Source organism: Narcine bancroftii, chromosome 4 (assembly GCF_036971445.1).
Source record: "Narcine bancroftii isolate sNarBan1 chromosome 4, sNarBan1.hap1, whole genome shotgun sequence".
Taxonomy (NCBI): Eukaryota; Metazoa; Chordata; class Chondrichthyes; order Torpediniformes; family Narcinidae; genus Narcine; species Narcine bancroftii.
In genome coordinates, this window is record NC_091472.1 from 194,110,446 (window position 1) to 194,137,902 (window position 27,457).

The 27,457-nt window shown below is 43.8% G+C and overlaps 1 protein-coding gene across 12 annotated transcripts in view; it reads left to right on the top strand.

Annotated features, from left to right (window-relative positions):
* The window catches only part of LOC138761402 (citron Rho-interacting kinase-like), a 366,961-nt gene extending 340,391 nt beyond the window's left edge, over positions 1-26,570 (top strand). For 5 of the 12 annotated variants that reach the window (XM_069933435.1, XM_069933437.1, XM_069933442.1 and 2 more), the window contains 3 exons: positions 10,474-10,521; positions 24,894-25,182; positions 25,786-26,570. In XM_069933435.1, coding sequence (XP_069789536.1) covers positions 10,474-10,521; positions 24,894-25,182; positions 25,786-25,809 — 361 coding nt within the window. In that variant the 3' untranslated portion in view covers positions 25,810-26,570. The remainder of the gene's footprint in view (positions 1-10,473; positions 10,522-24,893; positions 25,183-25,785) is intronic. The other 7 variants (XM_069933438.1, XM_069933440.1, XM_069933447.1 and 4 more) reach the window with 3 other exon arrangements.
* Positions 26,571-27,457: the final 887 nt, after the last annotated feature.

A 27,457-nucleotide genomic window follows, 5' to 3' on the forward strand; every position in this document is an offset into this window, starting at 1 on the left:
ATTATTTAATATTCCTTTTTTTTAAAAAAAACATTAGAAAAAAAAAAGAACAACTCTTCTTTTAATCAGCTCCAACTCCCGAGTCACCATTACAACCATTCCTTCTTGGAGCACGGCTCTTTTCTTCCATCTCTTGTCTCCTTAGAGATCGCGGCGGACTACGTCTCTGTTGAAACTGAGTAATTGGCAGCTCTTGAGCAAATGCTATAGCAAGAACTTTGGTTGGTAACCATCTTGAAAAACCTTCAAAACAGCTGGATATCTAACGGTTGCCTTATAACCTTTCTTCCACAACAACTCTTTAGCAGAGTTGAATTCCTGTCGTTGGAACATAACTTCTTGACTCAAATCCGCATAGAAGAAAACTCGATTATTTTGAATCATCAAGGGTGATTTTCTCTATTGTGCATTTCTAATAGCCACTCGTAAAATTATTTCTCTGTCGTAATAATTCAAGCAACGAACCAAAAAAGGTCTTGGACTTTGACCTGAAATAGGTCTTCTACGCAAGGCTCTGTGAGCACGTTCCAGTATTATACCTTCCGGGAAATGTTCTTGACCCAGCACCTGCGGAATCCATTCAGTAAAAAATTTTCTTGGGTCTGGTCCCTCCATTCCTTCCGGCAAACCAATAATCTTTATATTGTTCCGTCTGGATTGGTTTTCCAAATAATCAATCTTTTTCACCAAATTTTTATTTTGAGTTTGTAAGTCTTCGACCATTTTGGTCACATCTGAAACTTGATCTCGTATTTCGTCTATATCTTCTTCACACGAATTAAATTTATCTCTCACTTCAAGCTTAAAAGCTCCAAACTCAGCCATCTGTTGAGAATTTATTTCCATCAGACTATTGAACCTAGTACCAAGTTCAGTCATAATATTAGATAATCCCTGCATTGTATAAGATAATTTAGATTCAAGATTCACAAGAATCTTTTCAATTGGAAGAGATTCTGGCTCAACAGATTCTTGCTTCTTCTGCATAACCAAAGGGTTTTCTGTTGCTTCCTTCATTCTGGTTGCCCTCCTTGTAGTATAGCTGCGTGTGGAAACCCCAGCCACAGCCTCTCCAGCAATGACTGGAGGACGCTGGCCGGGATTTTCCCCAGTCCATCTTCTTTGGCTTGGCTTCGCGGACGAAGATTTATGGAGGGGGTAAAAAAGTCCACGTCAGCTGCAGGCTCGTTTGTGGCTGACCAGTCCGATGCGGGACAGGCAGACACGATTGCAGCGGTTGCAAGGGAAAATTGGTTGGTTGGGGTTGGGTGTTGGGTTTTTCCTCCTTTGCCTTTTGTCAGTGAGGTGGGCTCTGCGGTCTTCTTCAAAGGAGGCTGCTGCCCGCCAAACTGTGAGGCGCCAAGATGCACGGTTTGAGGCGTTATCAGCCCACTGGCGGTGGTCAATGTGGCAGGCACCAAGAGATTTCTTTAGGCAGTCCTTGTACCTTTTCTTTGGTGCACCTCTGTCACGGTGGCCAGTGGAGAGCTCGCCATATAATACGATCTTGGGAAGGCGATGGTCCTCCATTCTGGAGACGTGACCCATCCAGCGCAGCTGGATCTTCAGCAGCGTGGACTCGATGCTGTCGACCTCTGCCATCTCGAGTACCTCGACGTTAGGGGTGTGAGCGCTCCAATGGATGTTGAGGATGGAGCGGAGACAACGCTGGTGGAAGCGTTCTAGGAGCCGTAGGTGGTGCCGGTAGAGGACCCATGATTCGGAGCCGAACAGGAGTGTGGGTATGACAACGGCTCTGTATACGCTTATCTTTGTGAGGTTTTTCAGTTGGTTGTTTTTCCAGACTCTTTTGTGTAGTCTTCCAAAGGCGCTATTTGCCTTGGCGAGTCTGTTGTCTATCTCATTGTCGATCCTTGCATCTGATGAAATGGTGCAGCCGAGATAGGTAAACTGGTTGACCGTTTTGAGTTTTGTGTGCCCGATGGAGATGTGGGGGGGCTGGTAGTCATGGTGGGGAGCTGGCTGATGGAGGACCTCAGTTTTCTTCAGGCTGACTTCCAGGCCAAACATTTTGGCAGTTTCCGCAAAGCAGGACGTCAAGCGCTGAAGAGCTGGCTCTGAATGGGCAACTAAAGCGGCATCATCTGCAAAGAGTAGTTCACGGACAAGTTTCTCTTGTGTCTTGGTGTGAGCTTGCAGGCGCCTCAGATTGAAGAGACTGCCATCCGTGCGGTACCGGATGTAAACAGCGTCTTCATTGTTGGGGTCTTTCATGGCTTGGTTCAGCATCATGCTGAAGAAGATTGAAAAGAGGACTCTACATCACCTTTGTTGACCTCACCAAAGCCTTCGACACCGTGAGCAGGAAAGGGCTTTGGCAAATACTAGAGCGCATCGGATGTCCCCCAAAGTTCCTCAACATGATTATCCAACTGCACGAAAACCAACAAGGTCGGGTCAGATACAGCAATGAGCTCTCTGAACCCTTCTCCATTAACAATGGCGTGAAGCAAGGCTGTGTTCTCGCACCAACCCCAGTCCATAATGTGTTAATTTCTCCCAGTACATCAAGTTGTATAGGTTCTTTTATCTCAAAAGGTGCAGTTTGCAGTGGAGTCAGGAGAGGACTGGAAGGCACGTCTGATCCTTACGCCATCTTGCCATGCCCCCCATGTTTTTCTTTGAACTAACATTGAAATGGCACAGAAAGCAAAGGACAGTGAGGTTAGAGTGGTCTGAGACAGTAAATTTAGTGACATGATCCGGTATACTTGCACAGAGATTTGGTAAGGTCTGCTCTCAATTTGCATTTTACTCCTCCACTTCGATAGCAGTTTGACTTGGTGTACTCAGTCCCTTACTCGTAGCAGCAAAGTTCCAGGTCTACTCAAGGAGATAAGCTCTTGCATCCAAAGTGTTCTGATGGTACGGTTAGCACAACACTATTACAGTACTAACAACCAGGGTTCGAATTCGACGCTGTCTGTAAAGATTTTGTACATTCTCCTCATGTCTGCGTGAGTTTCCTCCCACCATTCAAAACGTACTGGGGTTATAGGTCAATTGGGTGTAATTGGGCGGCATGGGTTTGTGGGCCGAAAGGGCCTGTTAACATGTCTAAATTTAACATTTTTAAAAGGATGAGGTCATTTGGCCCATCGAGTCTGCTCCCTCATTTGATTCATGGCCAATGTTTTGTTTTCGTTCAACTCCATCCTCCTGCCTTCTACCAATAACTTTTGACACCCTTACCATTCAGGAACCTATTCTTTCAGCCAGGCACATTGGTGGTACAGCGCTCAGTCCTGATGTCATCTTTTTCAAACAATTCACTAATCCCAATTGTTTATCCCTCTAGATATGTCTCTTTCCTTGTTTGTCTCATTATTGAGGTTTCACCTTTTATCATTTAATCTCTTGCTTTTTGAACCCAAATACAGATCATCCCCTTGTTCAATCTTCACTTTAAAAAAACTCTGATCCCTCACGATTCATTTTAAAACGCATATCTTGTGTTAGATGGCATACTTTTCATCTCTGATTGAATAAATGTTAATTAACTTTCTTTCCACACAGACAAAATCTGACATGTTAAATATTTCCAGCATTTTTGCTTCCAGGAAAACATGACCTTTGTTTCAAGTACATTGGTCCATGTTTATATGGAAAATTGAATTGTGCATTAAAATGGAAACCTTGAGTAATTTTTAATTAGGTTAAAGTCTTAGTGTTATAAAATGTAGAAACAGGTCCTTTAGCCTTCCATGTCATGTTAACCATTATGGAACAATGCAACACAGTAAACCTGCTTAACAATCTAATCTTTCTCTACCTCACACCTCTATTTTTCTTCCTTCCATGTGCCTGTCTTAGAATCTTTTAAATATTACTGTTGCACCAGCCTCAACCACTACCCCTGGCAATGCATTCAGACACCCACAACCCTCTGTTTAAAAACAACTTTCCTGAGATGTCTCCTCTGAACTTTCTTCCCATCACCAGTTACAGATGTCTTTGGGTATTTGCTACTGTCACCCCCCCCCACCCCCACACACCCCGGGAATAAAGGTGCTGGCTGTCCACCCTATATTTCCCCAACCCCCCACCCCGGGAATAAAGGTGCTGGCTGTCCACCCTCTATGTCCCCCACCCCCACCCCAGGAATAAAGGTGCTGGCTGTCCACCCTCTATGTCCCCCCACCCCCACCCCGGGAGTAAAGATGCTGGCTGTCCACCCTATTTGACTCTTCCAGTACCTTGCCTGTAACCTATTCCTTGGCAATGATGCGTCTCTGCTGTTTTAACTACATATTTTTCGATATCTTGCCCTTTATCCTAGAAACACTTTACCCTGCACTTTGTCTTATGACTGAACTCCCTACTGTACAAGTATGAGTTGGCTTGCCTGGATAGCTTCCAAAACAAACTTTTCAATTAATTTTGATACAGATAATAAAAAAATCAATTCAAATGCTCCTTTAGATTTTCTGCCCCTGCCTTCTTTTCAGGCAGTACTTTACAGATATCAGCCCCCTCAAGTGAAAATGTAACCCAAATGAAAATATCTTCTCAACCTCCTAACCCTTACCTTAGATTTATGCCCTATAAAAAAATTTATACTCTATAAATTCAATACCCTCATGACTTTTGTCTTTCAGTCAGGTCTCCCTTCAGCCTTTTCCACTCTAAGGAAAACAATCCCAGTTTCTCAAGTCATTCCTCATAACTGAAATGCAACTTTCTGAAATGCAGCATTCTAGTTAATCTCCTCTGCACCCTCTCTACGTCCTCTACATCATTTCCAAATGCAGAAAGGGGACGTGGGATCGTCAGGGTGCGGAGGGGTGACTCTTTGCTGTCGTCAAATCTAGCATAGAAGACGTTGAGTTCTTCTGGGAGAGAAGCTTTGCCATCGCTACTTTACTGGATTTGGGTTTGTAATAGTTTATGGCATTCAGAATCAGAATTTATTGTCATGAACAAGTCATGAAATTTGGTAATTTGTGGCAGCGTCATAGTGCAGACATACAAATTATAACCATCTTGCGACTTTACTATATTAAAAAAATTATATTAATAGTATTAACAGTGGATGAAAAGTCAGGCCGTGTCTTTGGTTTATTGATTATTCAGGAATCTGATGGCAGCGGGGAAGAAGCTGTCTTTGTGCCACTGAGTACTCACCTTTAGACTCCTGTACTCTTTCCCCGATGGTAGCAGAGTGAAGAGGGCACGGCCTGGGTGGTGGGGGTCTTTGAGGATAGAGGCTGCTTTTTTAAGACACTGCCTCATGTAGTTGATCTCGATGGAGTGAAGTCTGGTACCTGCTTGTGATGTCGCAAGCCGAGTTAACAACCCGCTTGAGTTTTTGTTTTCCTGAGAGTTGGCACCTCCTTACCAGGCAGTGATGCAACCAGTCAGAATGCTCTCCACAGTACACCTGTAGAAGTTAACGAGAGTAAAGTTTATTACGAGCCCAGAGGACCCCAAAACCCAGCAGCAATAGATATTCACCAAGACAAATGGTTACTTAAACAAAAGTTGCTTTTAATTATCTTTAAATATGAAAACAGAATCAAACTTTAACTTATTACTATTTAACTTAACCTAATCCCCTTCTAATTTTAAGTGCATCTGTATGTAATGTGTATGTAAGTTCATAGTTTAATCTCACTTCTCATTCCTCCAAGTTTTCTGGTTGCAGGCAATTCTTATTCTGTGCACAGAATTTAACATTTAGTGCTTAAAAGGTAACTGGTTACCGCTCAGGAAGGTTCTTGTCAGTTTTCAGAGAGAGATTTGTTGCTCGTTGGACACCCACAACTGATTCCTTGTAACCAGCCACTTTAGTGTCTTGCCGAAGAAACTTGCCCCATCAGGGTTTTCCAGATGATAACCTCTTTCTTTCAGGTCACCACAGAGTTCCTTTTTGTTTCCCTTATTTCAAGTGAAACATCAGACAGCCAGTCCTCTCCTCTGGTATGAACCACAAGGGCTTTGACCAGGCTGAACTAAGCACTTCCAACTCGTCTTCCAAATAGGATTTTTCCACAAGCTTGCCAGCTTGACCTGTTCCAGTCCCAGCTGTTGCTGCTGACTGTAAGACCGCAGAACTCATCTCTCTCTCTCTCTCTGTCTGTCTCTCTCTCCCTCTCCCTCTCCCTCTCTCTCCCTCTCCCTCTCTCTCTCTCTCTCTCTCTCTGAGAAAGCCTGCTTTTCTCTCTCTGCTTGCAAAACCACATCCCTCTTAGAACAGCAAATTCCACTCCAAATAGCCTGTGACTCTGACGAATTTATTTATCTGTTGCCTTTTTGTAAACAACAATCCATTAATGAAGTCCCTTGGGCACTCTCCAAAGCTTTTGCAAAGGTTCTTGGAGCCTGCCTGTCCAGCATGAGCAGAGCTCCAGTATTTTAAATGAGATCTGTTTTAAAGTGTTTGTATGTGTCCTACACTAAAAAACCTGCCCCAATTTATGTCCCAAAAACATCTAATCTGTCACAAGTTTACATCAGAATCTTCACTTTGTCCAGGAGATAGCCTTCCACAGGTCATACCTGCTCCTGCAGTACTGATCTGGATCTCCAGACTTAAATGCCTGCGATCTGGCTCTCATCAGCTTCCGGATTTAATTGTTCATCCAGGGCATGTTGATGGGGTAAACCCTGAATGATTTGGTGGGGACACACTCATCCACAACTGTTTTGATAAAGTGTGTGACAGCCTCATTGTACTTGTTCACATTCTCCAGTGGTTTCTGCAACCACAGAAAGTCGCCAATTGTCGTCAATTGTTGACATCCTTGTATCAGATATTTGATCTTGTAAGATTGTTCTTGATGTTTGGTTCATTATCTGTTAAACATTTACTTTTTTTTACTGGAAATGTATCTTCAAACCTAAGATACCAATTGATATCTGACAAAATAATTGGAAACAAATTTTCTTCTCTCCACAACTCACATAGCATAAATGGCCCTTAATTTAGCCTACAAAAGTGTATGTCACTTTTCTAATTGAATACTTTTTCATCCAATTGTTTGCTAGGTTCTTTTTACATGGAAAAAATTGTGATGTTTGACACAATTTGGCGGGGGGTGGGGGGGGGAATTGGCAGGTTCTCATGAAAAAATACATTCTTAGCATTGCACCCAGCTGTTTCCAGTATTCCAATGTACTTACATATTGGATTACAGATCTAAATCCATGCAGAACAACTTGACTTCCATGTTCTGTCCTAATACCAAATTATGTAGATTTGGTCTCTTCCTCTAGGTCAATTTTGTAAATAAGAAATGTCCACTACTCCATTCATCATTTACCCAGACTGATCAGAATTTATCATTATGAACATGTCACAAAATTTGTTGTTTTGTGGCAGCATTACAGTGCAAAAATTGTTATAAATTACATTTAAAAATAAATAAATTAGTGCAAAAATAAAAGAAAGTGAGGTTGTATCTGGGGTTCATTGTCCATTCAGAAATCTGATGGCAGAGGTTAAGAAGCTCTTGTGCCGATGGGTGTTCATTTTCAGGCTCCTGCACCTCCTTCCTGATGGTAGCAGTGTGAAGAGGGCATGGCCTGGGTGGTGAGGGTCCATGAGGATGGAGGCTGATTTCTTAAGACACCACTTCTTGTACATGTCATTGATGGAATGGAAACTGATGCCTGTGATAGCGCTGGCCAAGGTCACAATTCTCTGTAGTTTTGACTTGTCCTGTGCATTGGCACCTCCATACCATAGAGTAATGCAACCAATCATTATTCTACTTAGAATTCTTAACTCACCCCAACTTCACTTCTGCCTTTAGTCTGAACTACTCTGCTCCAATTCCATCTCAGTCTGATGCAGGTGCACCTCCAATATGGCACTGACTCCAGCAACATTTCACTCAGCATCTTGCACAATCTGTAGTGCTCCACAGCTCTCTGACCAAGAGATTGCTTCACTGTTTTTAAAAAATATCAAAACACCAACATAGGTCAATGTAACATTGTTTGTGAAACATGCATGTAGATCTAAATTATCAATGCAATGTCGTGAAGCAAATTTTTTTTGTCAGAAAGAGCAAAGTTGCAGGTGCTGGTATCTTGAGCAAACAAAGAATTGCTAGAGTTTTATCTTTTTTTTAATTTTTTTAAAATTTTTTATTTTTCACACCATAAATCACATTAGCCATGATACACACTTTTTCTTTTTCACACATATACAGTGACTTTTTCTCCCCCCCCCTCCCTCCTCCCAAGCCACCCCCCCACCCCCCCCCCCCCTCCCATCCATTTTAGGTATACAATCTAGGTTACATTAAACCAGTCAGGCAATGTTTGATCTCATATAATGCTGTGCTGAAATTGGCAACGTCAGTTCAACATGCACTATTGATCTATTACAAGTAACTGCTGGCATTTAATCTTGCAGGTATGATCCCTGTATCCAACTCATAAAGGAACATTAACAAGGACATACGGACCCCCCCCCCCCCCGCCCCCTCTGGAGCACAGCACATTTTTATGTTTTATGTAGTCAGTCAGAGAGGAGAAGTACCGAAGAAAGCAACAAAACTTGCTGCATCACATAGAATGGGGCCCATAAACTTTGAGTGGAGTCCTAAGGGGGCATAGCCAAATAAAGGAGGAGAATGGCTAGTCTAGTGGTTGGGGGGGGAGATGGGAGAGGGCTCCACAGCACAGATAATGTGTTCTGTCGAAACCTCCAGAATGTTAACACTATATAATCCTGAGGCAAGCAGACAGTAGATCTGTCTTCCCTCATCCCTCTGACTCCATTCCTTTCCTTTTTATCCCCTTCCCCACCCCAACATCTTCCCTTGATTCCTCCTCTCACAGAGAACCACCCTCAGCTCTCTACTTTTATCTCTTAGCTCCTTTCTTTTATTTCTCCCGCCCACCAGCATTCACCTATAAGCCCATGCCTCTTCCCACCCCTCCCCATGCCCCAAACCTTTTTCAGGTTTTACATCCCTGCTGAAAGGCTCAGGCCTGAAATGTCGACTACCTATTGCTTTCCATGGCTGATGCCTGATCTGCTGAGTTCCTCCAACACTGTTGTGTATTGTTGCAGACAACTGTGTTATCTGCTGATACCGTTCAATTATTATGCTGATACTATTGGGCTGGGATAGGAGCGGGGACCTCGGGCTCGTGGGCAGGTTCCGCAATAGCAGTGGAGAGGTGTTGGGGATGCGAGCAGGGACCTTGGGCCCCTGGGCAGGTTCCGTGATGGCGCTGGGGGGGTGTCAGGATTAGCAATGGCCTATACAAGTATTCTACTGCTTAAACTGGGCTGCAGATCAGATATCCAGAAAATGCAGACCAGTCCAGAGCGTTTTGGATATTCAGAAACATACTGTATCAGAATTGATTCAAAAAGCGAGTAAACAGGAAAATCTCTCACCCAGGCAAAGGACCACAGCAGGTCTGGGTTACAGCTCTGTGTAGAAATAGTCAAAGTAATCGCTCTTTCCTTTTAGTCTTGATAAAGGGTTCAGACTCAAAATGGCAACTGACCATTGTAGAGCGTGTCGAAAGAACCAAAGACTTGTTGATCCAAACCAAGGCTTTTATTAACTAAAAGACTGGAGAATATCACAAATAGGTCGACCAGTCCAGAATGACCTGGTCTGGATAGGAGCAATCCTTTAAGACCTGCCAGTAGGTGTGGCTACACTCTCAGCCAATCACAGTCATCCTACACTCCCATCTGTACATATACACATTGGTGATAGAATCTGTCCTATCACAACCATTTCTACATAAGGATGCCATCTGACCTGCTAAATAACCCACACAATACTCTGTCTGTGCAACGTTACAGCATCTACTTTATTTTTTTTTAAATGAAGGTGTACAGTCCAGTAACAGGATCTTCCAACCCACAATTCTGCATAGCCCCAAATACACCTATTAACCTACAACCCCCATAAATTTTGAAGGTGGGAGGAAACCAGAGCGCCTGGGAGAAACCCATGTGCAAACTCCTTACAGACAGCGCCAGATTCGAACCCAGGTCGCTGCGTTATAATAGCGTGGCACAGGCAGGTGCACTAACAGTGCCATAGCTTTTTTTGTTTCTCTAGGAAAATCTCTCAATTGTATTCCCACTAGATCAATGTGAACCTGGATTGCCAGCCATAATTGGCCATTTTATAATTTGCTTCAGAACCTAAATTAGAGAAGGAAATGCCACTTTATTGAAGGGAAGGAAAGGAAACCCGCTGCCTCTGGAATAAAAAGACCAGAAAACATTGGAGCAGAAATAGGCTCTTCAGCCCATCAAGTCTGCCCTGCCATTTAACCCATGATTTATGGTCCACTTCTGCTTTTTTTATGTAATCATTCTGACCTGGGCTGTGTGATCAGTTTCTCTGTTAGACTTCATTTTGATGGGGTGAGCAAATTTCTGCAAATATACACAGACTATGTTCTCCATCTCCAATGACCACAGGAGTAGGTGAGATATGTGCAGTGCATCTTCTCTTTCTATTTTAGATCTCCTTCTCACAACATGGATCCTGTTCAACCAACAGCAAAGGCAACGTGAGTGTGCAGACAGTAACTGCTTCTTTATGTAAAAACGTGCTGTACTTGCCATGTATGTGCCTGCAGTTGTCTCGCACCATCTATCATCATATTGTGTACATTAGTACTGATTCTCCTGTTTTGGCACTGTTTTCTTCATTGTACTCTAGTTAGTATATTTGTTCGCAAAGTACAAGTTCTGAAAGGTGATTTCTCAGTAAAACTTTTCATTGCTCACTTTAATTTGTTCACACCATAGGCCACATTCAAGATAAGATATCCTGAGTCAAAATGTGTGAAAAATGCAAGCCATACTGTGGAGAACTAAATTCAGTCAAATGTCCACTAAATTCTGTCATTTAGGGGGTGCTGCACTGTTGTGTTAGTTTTCTGGTAGCCACAAAAGATCAGTTATTTGTGGCATGCTACAAATGAATTGGCTGTAAATATTGATTAAAAATGGTTCGAGTAATTAATTCACTGTGAAGTTCTTTGGGAAACTCTGAGGGTGTGAGAGATACATAATACATATCGTATCTATATATTATATAGATAATATCTCTTCAGTGCTGGCAGCAACAAAGTGTATTTTTTGTTGATTGTTTTGTGACACCATGCTCTTCCTTTAATGGATTGTGGAAGAATTAAGGCTGATTAATAGTCTAGCAAGCAGAGAGTGAATTTCTTTAAATGTGTTAATCTAATATCACCAGAGGTCATTGCATGCATGGGTTTTCTGTACTCCCACAATCCATCTGATATAGGTCAGTTGTCACCCACGCGTACCAGATTTTAGTTAACTGCATAATGTCAATGATGAATGCAGAAATGAAGCTTCATTTGCTAAGTCTCTCTGGAATGGGGTTTAAACTGCACCTTTAATTGTATGGCAGGAATGCTGGCACCATAAGACCAAAAGACAAAGGAGTCTGTCCTGCCATTTAATCATGAGCTGATGCATTTTCCCTCTCAGCTCCACTGATCAGCCTTCTCCCCATAACCTTTGATGTCCTGGCTGACCAAGAATGTTTAATTCTCTGCCCAATGACTTGGCCTCCACAACCATCTGTGGCAACAAATTCCACCCTCTGGCTTAAGAAATTTCTCCTGATCTAAGTGAATGTCTGTCAATCCTGAAGTTGTGCCCTTTTGTCCTAGACTCTCCCAACCTTTTGACATCTACTCTGTCCGCGCCTTTCAACATTCAAAATGTTTCAATGAGGACCCCCCCCCACCCCATTCTTCTAAATTCCAATGAGTACAGGCCAAGATCCATCAAACGTTCTTCACATGATAACCCTTTCATTCCCAGAAACCCCCTGTGAACCCTCTCCAATGACAGCACATCCTTTCTTAAATAAGGAGCCCAAAACTGCTCACAATACTCCAAGTGAGGTCTACTGGTCTTGCATCTCTCACCAATAAACCAAAGCGTTTCTTGTTTCAGAGTGTTCTTACATCCACAGTAAAGGCAAGTTTATTTTAATATAAAGTCTTATTTTTTGAGTAAAACATTGAGATGGATCCTTTTCAAATGCATGACAAGAGTTCCTCTGGAGAACAACTGTCACTGTATTTAGAACATTGTATGCATTTCGGGTAAGATACTTAAAATGAAGCTAATTAGCTAAGTATATTGGAAGAATAGTTTAAAGATTTGATGATAGATGAGTAACAGCTGACATGAAAGAATATTTTCACTGCACATTTTGTTGAAGAAATGTGGATAACATGGAGGTTCTGGCTGGCAAAGTGAGTAAGAAGAGGAAGAGGTTAGGGAAGATATAGGGTACCACAAAATGCAAGGAGATGAAGATGGACTGTGAAAATAATTTAGGAAGAAATATATAAAATAAATTGTACAGCTAGAAAGAAGGTACTGTAACAGCAAACATAAATCAGATGAGAAGTAAAATACGGAAGTCTGTGGACACCGTGGTTGAAGTAAAAGCACGAAGCTGGAGAAACTCAGCAGGTCAAACAGAGTCCTTTATATAGCAAAGATACAAATACACGACTGATGTTTTGGGCTAGCCACACCCCAGCCCCACTCTTTTATTCAGACATCTGCTGACATTTTTCCATACTTGATAAAGGGCTCAAGCCCGAAACGTCAGTCATGCATTTCTACAGTTGCTATATAAAGGACACTGTTTGACCTGCTGAGTTTCTCCAATAATGCGTTTTTACATAAATCAGATGATGTTGAGCCTATTTCTGTTCATAAAATCAGCTTTTGAGTTAGTCAGATACAATGATTGCACAATAAGTTCAAGTTTATTGACATCTAATTGTATGTATCCATGATGAAACAACCTATTTCTGGACCATAGTGCATACACGTAGAACACCCTGCACACAAATGACATGCTGTATATACATAGAGATCCAAGATAAATATCTAGATATATGATTTAAGAGGTTTGTAGGGTTGTTCAACAGTCCACTGCCTGCAGGAAGAAGCTGTTTCCCAGCCTGGCAGCCTGCTGTTTATGCTCCTGCACCTCTTTCTTGAAGGTGGTGTCTCTGAGGTACTACGGCTGGATGGTAAGGGTCCTCAATGATTCTCTGAACCTTCTTTAAGCACTACTCCCAGTAGATATCGTCGATAGAGGGAAGGGAAGCCCCAGTGATCTTCTCAGCAGTTTTAATCACCCTCTGTACTGACCTCCAATCTGATGCTTTGAGCTTCCATATCACATTATGATGCAGCCAGTCAGAATCCTCTCTGCAGTGCTCCTGTAGAACATTGTTAGGATGGTGGCCAGTAGCCTTACCCTCCTCGGCCTCCTTAGGAAGTGTAAATGTTGCTCCTTCTTGACTAATGACATGATGTTGTGGGTCCAAGATAGGTGGTCCTTTAAACGGACATCAAGGAACTTTGCGCTCCCTACTCTCTCTACGATGGAGCCATTGATATGTAATGGGGAGTGGTCCTTCATCCTCCTGAAGTCCACAGTCATCTCCTTCGTCTTGTCCACATTGAGACTCAGGTTGTTACTCTCGCACCACTGTTCAAACCTTTCAACCTCTGCACTGTAGGACAAACTCATCACTGTTGTCGATGAGGCCAACTTGTACACAAACTTGATGATTCTGTTGGAGCTGAACCCAGCAGTACAATCATGAGTTAGTAGCAAGCTGAGCATGCCAGAGCTCAGTGTGATGGGGCTTTTCTGCCAACCCAGATAGACTGTGGTCTTTCAGTCAAGAAGTCTCAATCCAGTTGCAGAGAGGGGTACTGAGTCTTAGTGAGGTGATTGCAGTTAAAAGTTTAGGCACTTGATATTAACTTGTATGCTAGATTCCCTGACGGTGCAGTTCAGAACACTAACTAGAAAGAGCTATGTTATGTCTCCAATCTGTACTGTCTGAGCCTGGAATGCATGATGGGCTAATGCTGAGGGAACCTGGCTCTGTAACAAATCCATTCTGTACACCACCAGAGGGATACTCTATACCTGAAATGGAGCACATCCTGAAATTTAGGATCAAATCTTCATGTTTTTTCATGGCAGATTCAGTAGCAGTCCCAGCTGAACGACTGATGAGCTGCTCATACAAACCCTCCGAGACGCGACTATTTAATTAACAATATTTATTTTTATATACTCATGCGTATCATTTCTCTGTACATGTGTCTGCATAGTTTAGCTGTTTCGTCAGGTTGTACTTTACAATCAGATGATAATGAACTTGAAATCTTGTGGTCAACAGAAAATCATCAACTATGACTCACACTTTATTGCTCCAACCAACATGATAAAAGACAATGAAATGGAGCAATATAAAAGATCAAATTCATTCTAATTTTGTTGTGAAGGTGTTTTGAAGAATAATTCAAGTAGTACAACGACTTTGTACGTGTCCTCGCTGGGTTTACTCAATAAATATAGCAGAAATGGAGGGAACTAAAGGCAGTCAGAAACTTGGTTACCCCTATCAGCTTTGAGAAGTAATGCAGGAATTAAAAGAAACAAAATCAAATGAATCTCATTGACTAAATAATCTGAATCCCAGCATTCTAAATCCAAAGATGCATTCAAGATTATCTTTAAAATGTATCATGGGTGTAGAGGAGATTTACAAGGATGCTGCCCAGATTGGAAAGCTTGCCTCGTGAGGATAGGTTGAATGAACTTGGTCTTCTCTCCTTGAAGTGACGGAGGATGCGAGGTGACCTGATAGAGGTGTACAAGCTGAAGAGAGGCATTCAACATGTGGATGAGGCTTTTCCCAGGGCTCAAATGGCTAGCACAAGGGGGTATAGTTTTAAGGTCCTTTGGAGTAAGTACAGGGAGGGGGGATGTAAGAGTCAATCTTCACACTGTGAGTGGTTGGTGTATGAAAAGCGCTGCCGGCAATGGTGGCAGAAGCAAGCACCACGTGATCTTTTATGATTAGACAGGTACATGGAACTGAAAACAATGAAGGTTTATGCAGTCAGGAAATTCCAGGCAATTGTTAGAGTAGATTATTAGGTCAGTCCAACACTGTGGGGCAGAGGGTAGATTTCTATGTTCTGGAATAGTCCCAATAGCTTTAACCATAACAAATAAAACATAACTATTTACGAAAGGGGGTGGGAAAAAAAGATAGTAAGAAACTTGTTGACTTGGCATTGATTGTTGTCAAAATCTTGAAATCCATCACTAATTTTTAAATTATATATTTAAAATATAATATTAGAATATATAAAATGATTAAACACAAATGGGAAAATTAAGTCTGACAAATGTAATGCTGTGGTTTATTTTAAAGTTTATTTATCATCTGGTTGTACCAGTACACCTCGACAAAACAGCATTCTCTGGTGGACCTCAGCAACTGCAGATATTCCTGTGAACAAATCTAGATTCCATATATATATATGCATGTCCTCCCCCTTATTTTTGGCCCAAAAATCTGTTATTTTCCATATATCGTGTGTAAAAGTCAATAACCCCCTCACCCCTACCGGCTGTCCACCAGAGCTCTCGATGCCCTGACTGCCCTCCCATCAAAACTCCAGACGCCCCAACCGCTTGTTCCCTTTGAGTTCCTGACACCCCGAACTTGGACTTGCTACCCAGTCCCAAGCACCTGGCTATCTGAGCTCCCAAAGACCCAAACAACACAGGTAATATCGTGTATTAGTCAACCCACTAAATTTTACCCTAACAATTGTCCACAAAATTCTATCATTATACTTCTATATACAGTAGGTGAGGGTGATGATGGTGGCATCACGAAGATCCTGAGGCAGTTTACCTTGGTCCCAACAAAGCTTGAAAAACTCATGCAGTTTGGCATGCAGAGTTTTGCCGCCAGCCTTCCAGACTTCTGGGGGGATTCCATCCATACCTGCTGCTTTGCCACTTTTCAGTTGTTCGATTGCCTTATATGTCTCATCCAGGGTGGGAACCTCATCCAGCTCTAGCCTTAGGGGCTGTTGAGGGAGCTGGAGCAGGGCGGAATCTTGGACTGAGCGGTTGGCACTGAAAAGAGATTGGAAGTGTTCTGACCATCGGTTGAGGATGGAGATCTTGTCGCTGAGGAGGACTTTGCCGTCTGAGCTGCGCAGCGGGCTTTGGACTTGGGGTGAGGGGCCGTACACAGCCTTTAGAGCCTCGTAGAAACCCCTGAAGTCGCCAATGTCCGCGCTGAGCTGGGTTCGTTTGGCGAGGCTAGTCCACCACTCATTTTGGATCTCCCGGAGTTTGCGCTGAAGATGGCTGCATGCGCGACGGAAGGCTTGTTTCTTCTCTGGACAGGACGGCTTTGTAAGGTGAGCCTGGTGGGCAGCTCGCTTCTTTGCCAGCAGCTCCTGGATTTCCTGGCTGTTTTCGTCAAACCAGTCCTTGTTTTTCCTGGAGGAGAAGCCCAGTACCTCTTCAGTGGATTGCAGTATGGTAGTCTTCAACTGATCCCAGAGGGTTTCAGGGGACGGGTCCGTGAGGCGGGTTGCATCGTCGAGCTTTGCTTTGAGGTTTGCCTGGAAGTTTCCTCTCGCTTCGTCTGACTGCAGGTTTCCAACATTGAACCTCTTTCTGGGGGCTTTATTGTTCCTGGGCTTTGGTTTGAAGTGAAGGTTGAGCTTGCAGCGAACCAGCCGGTGGTCAGTGTGGCATTCCGCGCTAGGCATGACCCTGGTGTGGAGCACATCTCGTTTGTCACTTTCTCGCACCAGGATGTAGTCCAGGAGGTGCCAGTGCTTGGATCGGGGATGCATCCAGGTGGTCTTAAGGCTGTCCCTCTGCTGAAAAAGGGTGTTTGTAATGACAAGCCGCTGTTCTGCGCAGAGCTCCAACAGGAGGCGCCCATTGTCGTTGCACTTGCCGACGCCATGCTTGCCCAGGATTCCTGGCCAGGTTTCTGAGTCTTTGCCGACACGAGCGTTGAAGTCGCCCAGGATGACAACCTTGTCGGCTGTAGGGGTGCGTTGGATGAGGTTGCGCAGGTCGGTGTAGAACTTGTCCTTTTCTGCTGGTTCCGCCTGGAGGGTTGGAGCATAGACACTGATGAGGGAGACTGCTCAAACTACAGGGGAATCACGTTGCTCTCCATTGCAGGCAAAATCTTCGCTAGGATTCTACTAAATAGAATAATACCTAGTGTCGCCGAGAATATTCTCCCAGAATCACAGTGCGGCTTTCGCGCAAACAGAGGAACTATTGACATGGTCTTTGCCCTCAGACAGCTCCAAGAAAAATGCAGAGAACAAAACAAAGGACTCTACATCACCTTTGTTGACCTCACCAAAGCCTTCGACACCGTGAGCAGGAAAGGGCTTTGGCAAATACTAGAGCGCATCGGATGTCCCCCAAAGTTCCTCAACATGATTATCCAATTGCACGAAAACCAACAAGGTCGGGTCAGATACAGCAATGAGCTCTCTGAACCCTTCTCCATTAACAATGGCGTGAAGCAAGGCTGTGTTCTGGCACCAACCCTCTTTTCAATCTTCTTCAGCATGATGCTGAACCAAGCCATGAAAGACCCCAACAATGAAGACGCTGTTTACATCCGGTACCGCACAGATGGCAGTCTCTTCAATCTGAGGTGCCTGCAAGTTCACACCAAGACACAAGAGAAACTTGTCCGTGAACTACTCTTTGCAGACGATGCCGCTTTAGTTGCCCATTCAGAGCCAGCTCTTCAGCGCTTGACGTCCTGCTTTGCGGAAACTGCCAAAATGTTTGGCCTGGAAGTCAGCCTGAAGAAAACTGAGGTCCTCCATCAGCCAGCTCCCCTCCATGATTACCAGCCCCCCCACATCTCCATCGGGCACACAAAACTCAAAACGGTCAACCAGTTTACCTATCTCGGCTGCACCATTTCATCAGATGCAAGGATCGACAATGAGATAGACAACAGACTCGCCAAGGCAAATAGCGCCTTTGGAAGACTACACAAAAGAGTCTGGAAAAACAACCAACTGAAAAACCTCACAAAGATAAGCGTATACAGAGCCGTTGTCATACCCACACTCCTGTTCGGCTCTGAATCATGGGTCCTCTACCGGCACCACCTACGGCTCCTAGAACGCTTCCACCAGCGTTGTCTCCGCTCCATGCTCAACATCCATTGGAGCGCTTACATCCCTAACGTCGAAGTACTCGAGATGGCAGAGGTCGACAGCATCGAGTCCACGCTGCTGAAGATCCAGCTGCGCTGGATGGGTCACGTCTCCAGAATGGAGGACCATCGCCTTCCCAAGATCGTGTTATATGGCGAGCTCTCCACTGGCCACCGTGACAGAGGTGCACCAAAGAAAAGGTACAAGGACTGCCTAAAGAATCTCTTGGTGCCTGCCACATTGACCACCGCCAGTGGGCTGATATCGCCTCAAACCGTGCATCTTGGCGCCTCACAGTTTGGCGGGCAGCAACCTCCTTTGAAGAAGACCGCAGAGCCTACCTCACTGACAAAAGGCAAAGGAGGAAAAACCCAACACCCATCCCCAACCAACCAATTTTCCCCTGCAACCGCTGCAATCGTGTCTGCCTGTCCCGCATCGGACTTGTCAGCCACAAACGAGTCTGCAGCTGACGTGGACTTTTTACCCCCTCCATAAATCTTCGTCCGCGAAGCCAAGCCAAAGAAAGACAGTAGGTGAGGCGAGAGCTGAAGAAAGTGGCAAAAGGTACAGGGTGGCAAGGTACAAGGTTAGATATATTGGCAGGAAGAATAACAAACAAAGCCTCACTACTGTTTACCAGCGAGTTATGAATGCAATGCACTCCATTGTATTTTCTTTTAAGCCTGCCAAACTCCTGACAGCAGGGTAGGCTGACCCCTTGGCACACTAAGGTACACGATGTTGGCGGGTGCTTGAGTGAAGTGACATGAGCAAATCTTGCATGCACCAAGTATATGACTTCGGTTCTGACTGGCTTGATATGGAAATCATTGGTGACGTTTCTCAACTATTCCTTTCCTAGTATTGAGTGGTTTCTTCCCTAAACCCTCATCCCACCATCCCAGGCCGAGCAATGTCATCAGGGGATCCACACCAATCACTTGGGAGGAAGCAGAAGTCAGAAAAATTACCATATTTTTCAGCCCCTACCTTCATTTAACTATTTGTCCGAAATACTTTTGTCTCCTTTGCTGATGTTGTGGGTAAGGGATTGTTTGTGGAATGTGAAGAAAATTCATTTCCTGTTGCATGCCTACCTCAGGAATCTCAGACTGAGCCCAGGACTTTGGGACCTACCTGCTCTCACACCCCCAGAGACCTCCCACCATTCATCTGTTTAATTTCACCAAATATCAGCAGAGCTGGGTTGCAAAATGAGGGATGCCATCCACCAACATATAAAGTTGAGTGACTGCATTACCCCAGCAACCTGACAGGAGGCTGTACTTATCATCCTGGTAATTGGCAAGCAGCCATTCTTCTACCAGAAGCAAAGATAAGGCCCAGCAATTTACCCTATCACTGAGCCAGGAGTTTGATTAATCCAGTCCAGCCTTTCCAACTGTCCAGTCAGAGAAGCAATCCTCCACTACCACTTTCTAGCTTCTCCCATAAAGCTAATGTCAAATCCAGTTTATAACCTCACCATGAATACCGAGCAACTGAACCTTCCTGTCTAGCCTCCCACATGGAACCTTGTCAAAGGCTGTACTAAAGTCCATGTATACAACATCCATGGCCTTTCCTTCAACTTTGCTGATAACCTCCTTGAAAATCTTCAAGAGATTGGTTAAACACAACCTACCATGCACAAAGCCATGTTTGCCATAACTAATCAGTCCCTGACGATCCGAATATTTGTACATCGATCTCTCAGAGCACCTTCCAATAACTTACCTACTACTGATGTCAAGCTCACCAGTCTATTTCCTGGGTTATTTTTAGAGCATTTTTTAATTAATCAAACTACATGAGCTGCACCACACCACCCCACCCCCCCTGCACAAACTCCAGCACCTCACTACCTCACTTGTGGCCAAGAAGCTTAAATATATCTGCCAGGGCCCTGAAATTTCTGCACAAGCCTCCCTCAAAGTCCAAGGGAATACCTTGTCAAGCCCTGGGAATTTATCCGTCTTTACTTGTTTTAAGATAGCAAGCAGCTCCTCCTCTTTAATCTGTGCAGGTTTCATGTCCTTCACCTTTTGTTCACCTCACTTCCTTAGTCTCTGTGCCAGTTTCCTCAGTAAATATAGATATAAAAAAAACCATTTAAGATCTCCCCATCTTGTCTGGCTCCATAAATAGCTGACCACTCTGATCTTCAAGAGGGCCAAATTTGTCCCTTACTATCCTTTTGCTCTTAATATACCTGGAGAAGTCCTGAGTATTTTCCTTCACCTTGTCTGCCAAAGCAACCTCGTGTCTTCTTTTTGCTCTCCTGATTTCTTACTCTTTTTTTTTTCACATTTTTAAACTCAAGTACCTGGTTTGCTCCTTGTTGTCTATATCTGCTGTACACCTCTCCCTTAACCAGATCTTGAACATACAAACAGTCACCTTTAATGGCCTTCCACTTGCCTCGCGGCACATCCTTGCCAGAAAACAACCCAGCCCAATCCACACTTTTTAGATCTTTTCTCATTTCCTCCTCAAAATTGGCCTTTCCCTGATTTAGAATCTCAACCCAAGGTCCAGACTTATCCGTATCTATAATTATCTTGAAACTAATGGTATTATGATCACTGGACTCAAAGTGTTCCTCTACACATACTTCTGTCACCTGTCCAGTCTCATTCTCTAATAGAAGATCTAGTATTGCATGCTCTCTCGTTGGTACCTCTATATACTGGTTTGGAAACCTTTCCTGAACACATTTTACAAACTCCAAGCCATCCAGACCTTTTACAGTATGGGAGACCCAGTCAATATGTGGAAAGTTAAAATCTCCTACTATCATAAGTTTGTTTCCTGCAGCTGTCTGCTATCTCTCTGCAAATTTGCTCCTCCAATCTTCGCTGACAATTGGATGGTCTGTCATACAACCCCATGAATGTGGTCATACCTTTCCCATTCCTCAGGTCCACCGATATAGCCTCAGTAGATGAGCCCTCTCATTTGTCCAATGCCACTCCTTCATCTCTCCCACTTTATCATGTCTCAAATCAACGGAAGCCTGGAACATTGAGCTGCCAGTCCTGCCCCTCCTGCGATCATGTTTCACTAATGTCCACAATGTCATAATTCCACGTGCTAATCCACGCTCTAAGCTCATGTGTCTTTCCTACAAATGCACCTGAGAACATAACCCTTACATTCCTGTCTCTATATGCAGTCCTAACATATTTTTCCTATCTGCTCTTGGCACTCTGGTTCCCATACCCCTACAAATCTAGTTTAAACCCTCACCCCCCGCACCCCCAGAGCAGCATTAGCAAACCTACCAGCAAGGATATTAGTCCCCCTCCAGTTCAGACGCAAACTGTCCCATCAGAACAAGTCCCTCCTTCCCTGAAAGCAAGTCCAATGATCCAGAAATCTGAAGCCTTCCCTCCTGCACCATCTCTTTAGCTACATGTTAAGCTGCATTATCCTCCTTTTCTGACCTTGAGAGCATGTGGCCCGATAGCAATCCTGAGATCACAACCCGGGAGGTCCTGTCCTTCATCTTTACCCCTAACTCTCTAAACTCTCTTTGCAGGACCTTGTCACCTTTTTTACCCATGTCTTAGGTCCCTACATGGACCACGACATCTGACTGCTCTCTCTCCCCTTGAACTCAATCTGAGATATCCTGGTACCTGGGAGGCAACGTACCATTCAAGATTCTCAGTCTCTTCCACAGAACCTCTCATCTTTTTGCCTCACTGTTGAATCCCGCATAACTACAGCTTGCCTTATCTCCTCCCTCCCTTTCTGAGCCACAGGGCCAGACTCTGTGCCAGAAATCTGACCACCGTGACTGTATGTTTTGGAGGCTGGGACAGACAGCAAGGGATTTGAGCCCAGGACGCTGTGCTGTAATAACGTGGTGCTAACCGCTACACTAACCATGCCATTCCTGATTTACTGAATTGAATTAGACCAATTTAAGTTGCAGCCAGCAGTTTGGAGAGGGCATGTATGCAGCCATGGAAACCTGAGAGCAGTTGACCCATGAGGAAACAGAGTCATGACTGAGGGTTGCAGTTATTGGGGGGAACAGTCACAGGAGTACCATTCTCTGCCTGTTCTCTTCTCCCTCTCTTGACTGTTACCCAGCTACCTTCCTATCAGTGTGATTGTGTCCCTGTACCTCCTGTCTATCACCTCTTTTGCCTCCCGAAAAATCAGGAGATCATCCAACTCCAGCTCCAATTGCCTAACACGGTTTGTAAGGAACTGAAGTTGGATGAACTTCAGACAGATGAACTCATCAGGGATACTATTCCTACTGTCTATGAAATAGAAAAAAGGTTAAAAAAAGATTCTTGCTGAATCTTTCTATTCCTCGACAGGGTTGTTCTGTCCTTGTGTCAACTCATTCACCACCTCACATCTGGAGCCAAAGCCTCAACTCCTCACTCTTATACTAGCCCCTCCCACACTGGTTACTCCTCTTTAGCTCCCTTTCCCTTTATTGGCTACAGCTAATAAGAAATGGAAAAATTTAAATAAGCACCTATCTTTCCCAGTGCTTTTTAAACCCTCCTCTTCTCATTCCAAGTTTCGCTCTTGTGTTTCCGATGAGGAACAAAAAAAGAGCTGTTAATTTGGTGTAAAATCAAGTGCGATTCCAGTGTGCTGACTTTTTCCTGATGATGGTCACGGTTGTTGCTGTGCTTGTCATTTTATTATGATTGAGTTGAAATGGCTTTGTTGATGACTGAAGATAGATATTTACATCTCTGCAATCCCTCAATCAACAGGCAAACATATGAAGCAGAAGCAGGGTACTCAGCCCCCTGAAGTCTGCTCCACCATCAAATTCTAGGCTAAGGTCACTATTGATTGTTGGCCTTTCCTTTGCATGGCTATCTCTTGTTCTAAAAATGTTTTAATTAAAATTTTATTTACAGCACAGTAGATTCCATCCATTTAAACCCAAGCCACCCAATTACACACAAATTAATCTACAACCCTGTATGTTTTGGAGGCTGGGACAGACAGCAAGGGATTTGAGCCCAGGACACTGTGCTATAATAACGTGGTGCTAACCGCTACACTAACCATGCCATTCCTGATTTACTGAATTGAATTAGACCAATTTAAGTTGCAGCCAGCAGTTTGGAGAGGGCATGTATGCAGCCAGGGAAACCTGGGAGCAGTTGACCCTTGAGGAAACAGAGACATGACTGAGGGTTGCAGCAACAGGTGATATGTGACAGTGGAGGACCAAGCGATGTCAGAGGAGTGGGAATTGACAGTCTGATCATGTCTGACCCAGCTCTGTGGCACATATTAATAGCCAAATATTAAACCTCCACTGCACATTAATAGTTTGGTCGTGAAGAGAGTAAAGAACATCAAATTCCTCAAAGACCACTTAAGAAGTGATCTATCCTGGACACACAACACCCCCTCACTTATCAGGAAGACACAACAGAGACTGCACTAACCTTAGAAGGCTGAGGCGGGCAAGGCTACCAGCCACCATCCTGCCACCTTTCAACAGGAACTTTATCGAGAGCATCACCTTGTACGGTTGTAGTAAAACATCAAATTGGAGGTCAATCCACAGGGCCATAAATGTGGCAGAGAGGATCACCCCCCCACCCCCTGCCAATCAATGGGATCTACTGGGATCGTTGACTGAAGAGGACATGTAAGATAAAGTAGGACCTCTATCATCCTGCAAAAAGTATCTTTCAGCTACTCCCAATGGTAAAGAGACACAGAAGAACAGCTTCTTCCCAAGGGCAGTGAGACTGCTGAATGGCTGCTAATCTGTTAAAACAACTCTCCATTACTCTACTACTTATTATTAATATTTATTTTTAATAGTTTCTGAGTATATATACCATTTGTCTGTATGTGCATTACTGTATATGACATTGTATAAGACGATCCTCAAAACTTAAAAATTTCACCTTAAAATCGGGGTTGTCCTATACAAAGAGTATAAAATTCTTTTTGAAGACGAAGTCTCAACGTCGTTACTTTCTTCTTCCCAGCTCTGACACAATCTCGCACTTGCCCCCATCAATTATTTGCAAAGCCTCAGTTCTCCTCCGCTGGGTCCATACGCCCGATCCGACTGCTATTGGCTCTGAACAAGCTTTAAATGGCCTTTTACAGGATATATCCGAATAAAACTTAAACCTTTAAATTATCATTTGTTATTAAAATATTGTGATTTTGCTTTTAACAGCATCGACTAGCCAGCGGTAAGTGCCAGATTTGGGGTGGGGGGGGGGGTGCTGCCTGTCTTATACAAAGGGTGTTGCTCAACATTAACATTTTAGGTGGAAATTCCAGGGGTTGTCCTATACCACGGCATGTCTGTATGTGTTTGCACTGTTTTTGTACTGTGGACCAGAGAACTCTGCTTCATCTTGTACTGGTACAATCAGATGGATAAATAAATAAACTTAAACATGTCACCACCTCAAATGGTGGCAAAGCACCCACAGGTTGTGGCAGGGATCAGACACAAAGGTGCAGACTCCTCCAAACTCATCTATGAAAATTTCTGTTCGTTCCATTTGGGTATTGGTTCAGCGGTTTGACAGCTCTAAGACAGTATGGTGAAGAGAGATGTAGCCAAGAGTTTTTTACATGTGGAACCTGATGTCTCTCCCATTGATAACGGAACACGAAAGAGAACATAAGTGACAGCTCTACTAATATTGATTTGGGATTTGATCATCTTTCCTTCCAAGTGCTGTGTAGCATTCAGCTGAAAAATTATCCAATGATGCAGAGTCTTAATTTAATAGATTTCGTGTGTTTCAATCTAACCAGTTTAAACACCTGAGCAAATCACTTTGTCTTTTCATATGACCCACAGCAGTCCAAACAAGCGAGGACTTCCCTCGTATAATGAGCACATGTCAAAGAAATTGGCGCCTTGCCCAAGAGAAAATTCCCCTCAGGATTTGAACAGATCAGTGAGGTACAGAGAAGGGAGACAAGAGGCAAGAAGGGACAAATCACCACGGCGAGGCTTGGACAGGGAGAAATCGCCCGGCAGGCCTTTGGACACCAGCAGGGAGAGATCACCAGGAAGGATGTTGGATGAAAACAGAGGAGGTGGCATGCGGTTGCCTGCTGGATCGACCAGAGGTCCAATTGCAAAGGTAGATAATTGATTGTAATCATCCGCTTACCAACCATTCCATTTCCCTGCCCTATTTCCATGCCGACATATCTGTCCATGATATCATGCACTGCCAAACTGAGACCACCTGCAAAGTGGAGGAACAACACTTCATATTCCGTGCAGGAACTCACCAACTGGATGGTATTAACATCGACTTCTCTGCTTTCTATTAGACTCCCCCTCCATCATACCCTGTCTCCTTTCCTCTTCCTTTTTCCCTGTCTCCTTTCCCCTCACTCTGCTTCCACAGAGCCCCTAACAATCCCCCTTCCCAGTCACTTCTCACCTTTCCTCTCTCCAATGCGTCATCCACATTCAATTAACACCCTTTGTCTGTGGGTTTGTGCTCTTCCCCATAGCCCCTTCTCCTTTTAATTCAGATACCTGCCTGCTTTTTGCTCATAGCTTGAAGAGGGCTCAGGCCCAAAACGTTAGTTATATATTTTTACCTGCTGTGGTCACTATGAGACCTCCTGAGTTCCTCCAGCATTTCTGTGCTTTATCTGCATACATTAACTCTTTTCAGTCGCACAGATCTAAATAGCAATTGGAATTAACACCAATCTATTTGTGTTTACAGCCGTGGGATCAGTCTTCTGTTTGAGTCCACTACTGTCTAACAGATGAAGAGGCACATGCTGATCACATGCATTCCACTTTTCCAACAGAGATAGACTAGCCCTCAGGCTAAGGCAATGCACGGAACAAATTAAAACTGTGTTCATTCATTTGCTTTGATCGCCAGGCAAACGGGGGTGTGGGGTATTATTTCAATCTACGCTCTGCTCGCTCCCCAATTTAAGATTGGCCACTGGAAGTATGCGGGCTTTGTTCAATTGTGGGGAAAGGAGATGCAAAATTAAATGGACAAAACTAGAGAAAATTCACTATATTTTGCAAGATTTTGGTAACCAGTCCTTTTAACCTCTTCCAGGGAAGATTGTGCCGATAGAAATAGCCTGCAGGGTTGAAGCAGTCATAAACTGTACACAGTTCATTACTTGAATTCTTGAATTTTATACAAAGGCCATGAAGAGAAACCTGATCAAGGAACTGCAGTAGAACAATATATATTTTGTGATAATCCACAGCCCTCGGCTATTTAATCTTTATTCTCTGCTGTCTTGCACTGCCGCTTTGTCCTGGGTGACAGATACAATTTACTGCAGATTTTTGTATTTTGTTTCACAGATTTGTGTCAAAACTTGCCAGTTCTGAAGTGTTCCTACTTTTGTGATATTACCGTATTTTTCTCTTTGTACCTGCTTTCTCTTAATATGTGACTCGCGAGAATAAAATTTGAGTCGGGTTTCTGGTGACTCATTTTCCATGAAAATAAATCTAACGTTAATTTGCACATCTTTACATAGGAACTGTCATTTTATATTTTATTCTCAGAGCTAGCCTTCAAATTGCATCAGTGATAAAACCCTAACAAACCCATTCTCAATCTGTTTCTGCGCTCCAAATTTATGGGCCCCCTTCCCTGTGAAGCAGTGAAGTTCACTTGGTTTCTTCCATACTTTCTTCTTCTTCTTTGGCTTGGCTTTGCGGACGAAGATTTATGGAGGGGGTAAAAAGTCCACGTCAACTGCAGGATCGTTTGTGGCTGACAAGTCCGATGCGGGACAGGCAGACACGGTTGCAGGGGAAAATTGGTTGGTTGGGGTTGGGTGTTGGGTTTTTCCATACTTTACTGACTGTATAAAACATGTTATGATTTCAGTCCACAGCCCTACCCCACCCCCTCCCCCCAAAAAAACGTGCTGCAGCCAGGGCCATCATTTGTGAAAGTTGACCTGAGATTACTTGACAAATGAACGCAAATGTGGTTTCAAATTTTACCGCACTTTATTGATCGTTTTGCAGTGTGAGAACTCCATTACAGCAAGAGACACTGTCACCTGCTGCTAATCTCACCACAAAGGAGTCTGCCATGTGGGCTCACAAGTTGCTTCTTTGTTCAGGCGCTCTTTCCAGAACATTCGAACAAACTTTTCCATTTTAGTAAGTTTCATAGGATGTTTCTGAGGATTCATTGTACCAGGTTGTGTCCCTTACTCAGTGGTTAATAGTCTTTTACTTTCTTTGCCAAAGAAAAATAAAAATCTATTAACCATTGGGTAAGGGTTGTTGTTCTTCACAATCAGCTTTAACCTTGCTGAATCATCAACATATGGATGAAATGCTCTTGACCTCTCTACTTTTGTCACTACTTTAAGACTCACGTTGCACGTTGAGAATGGCTGGGC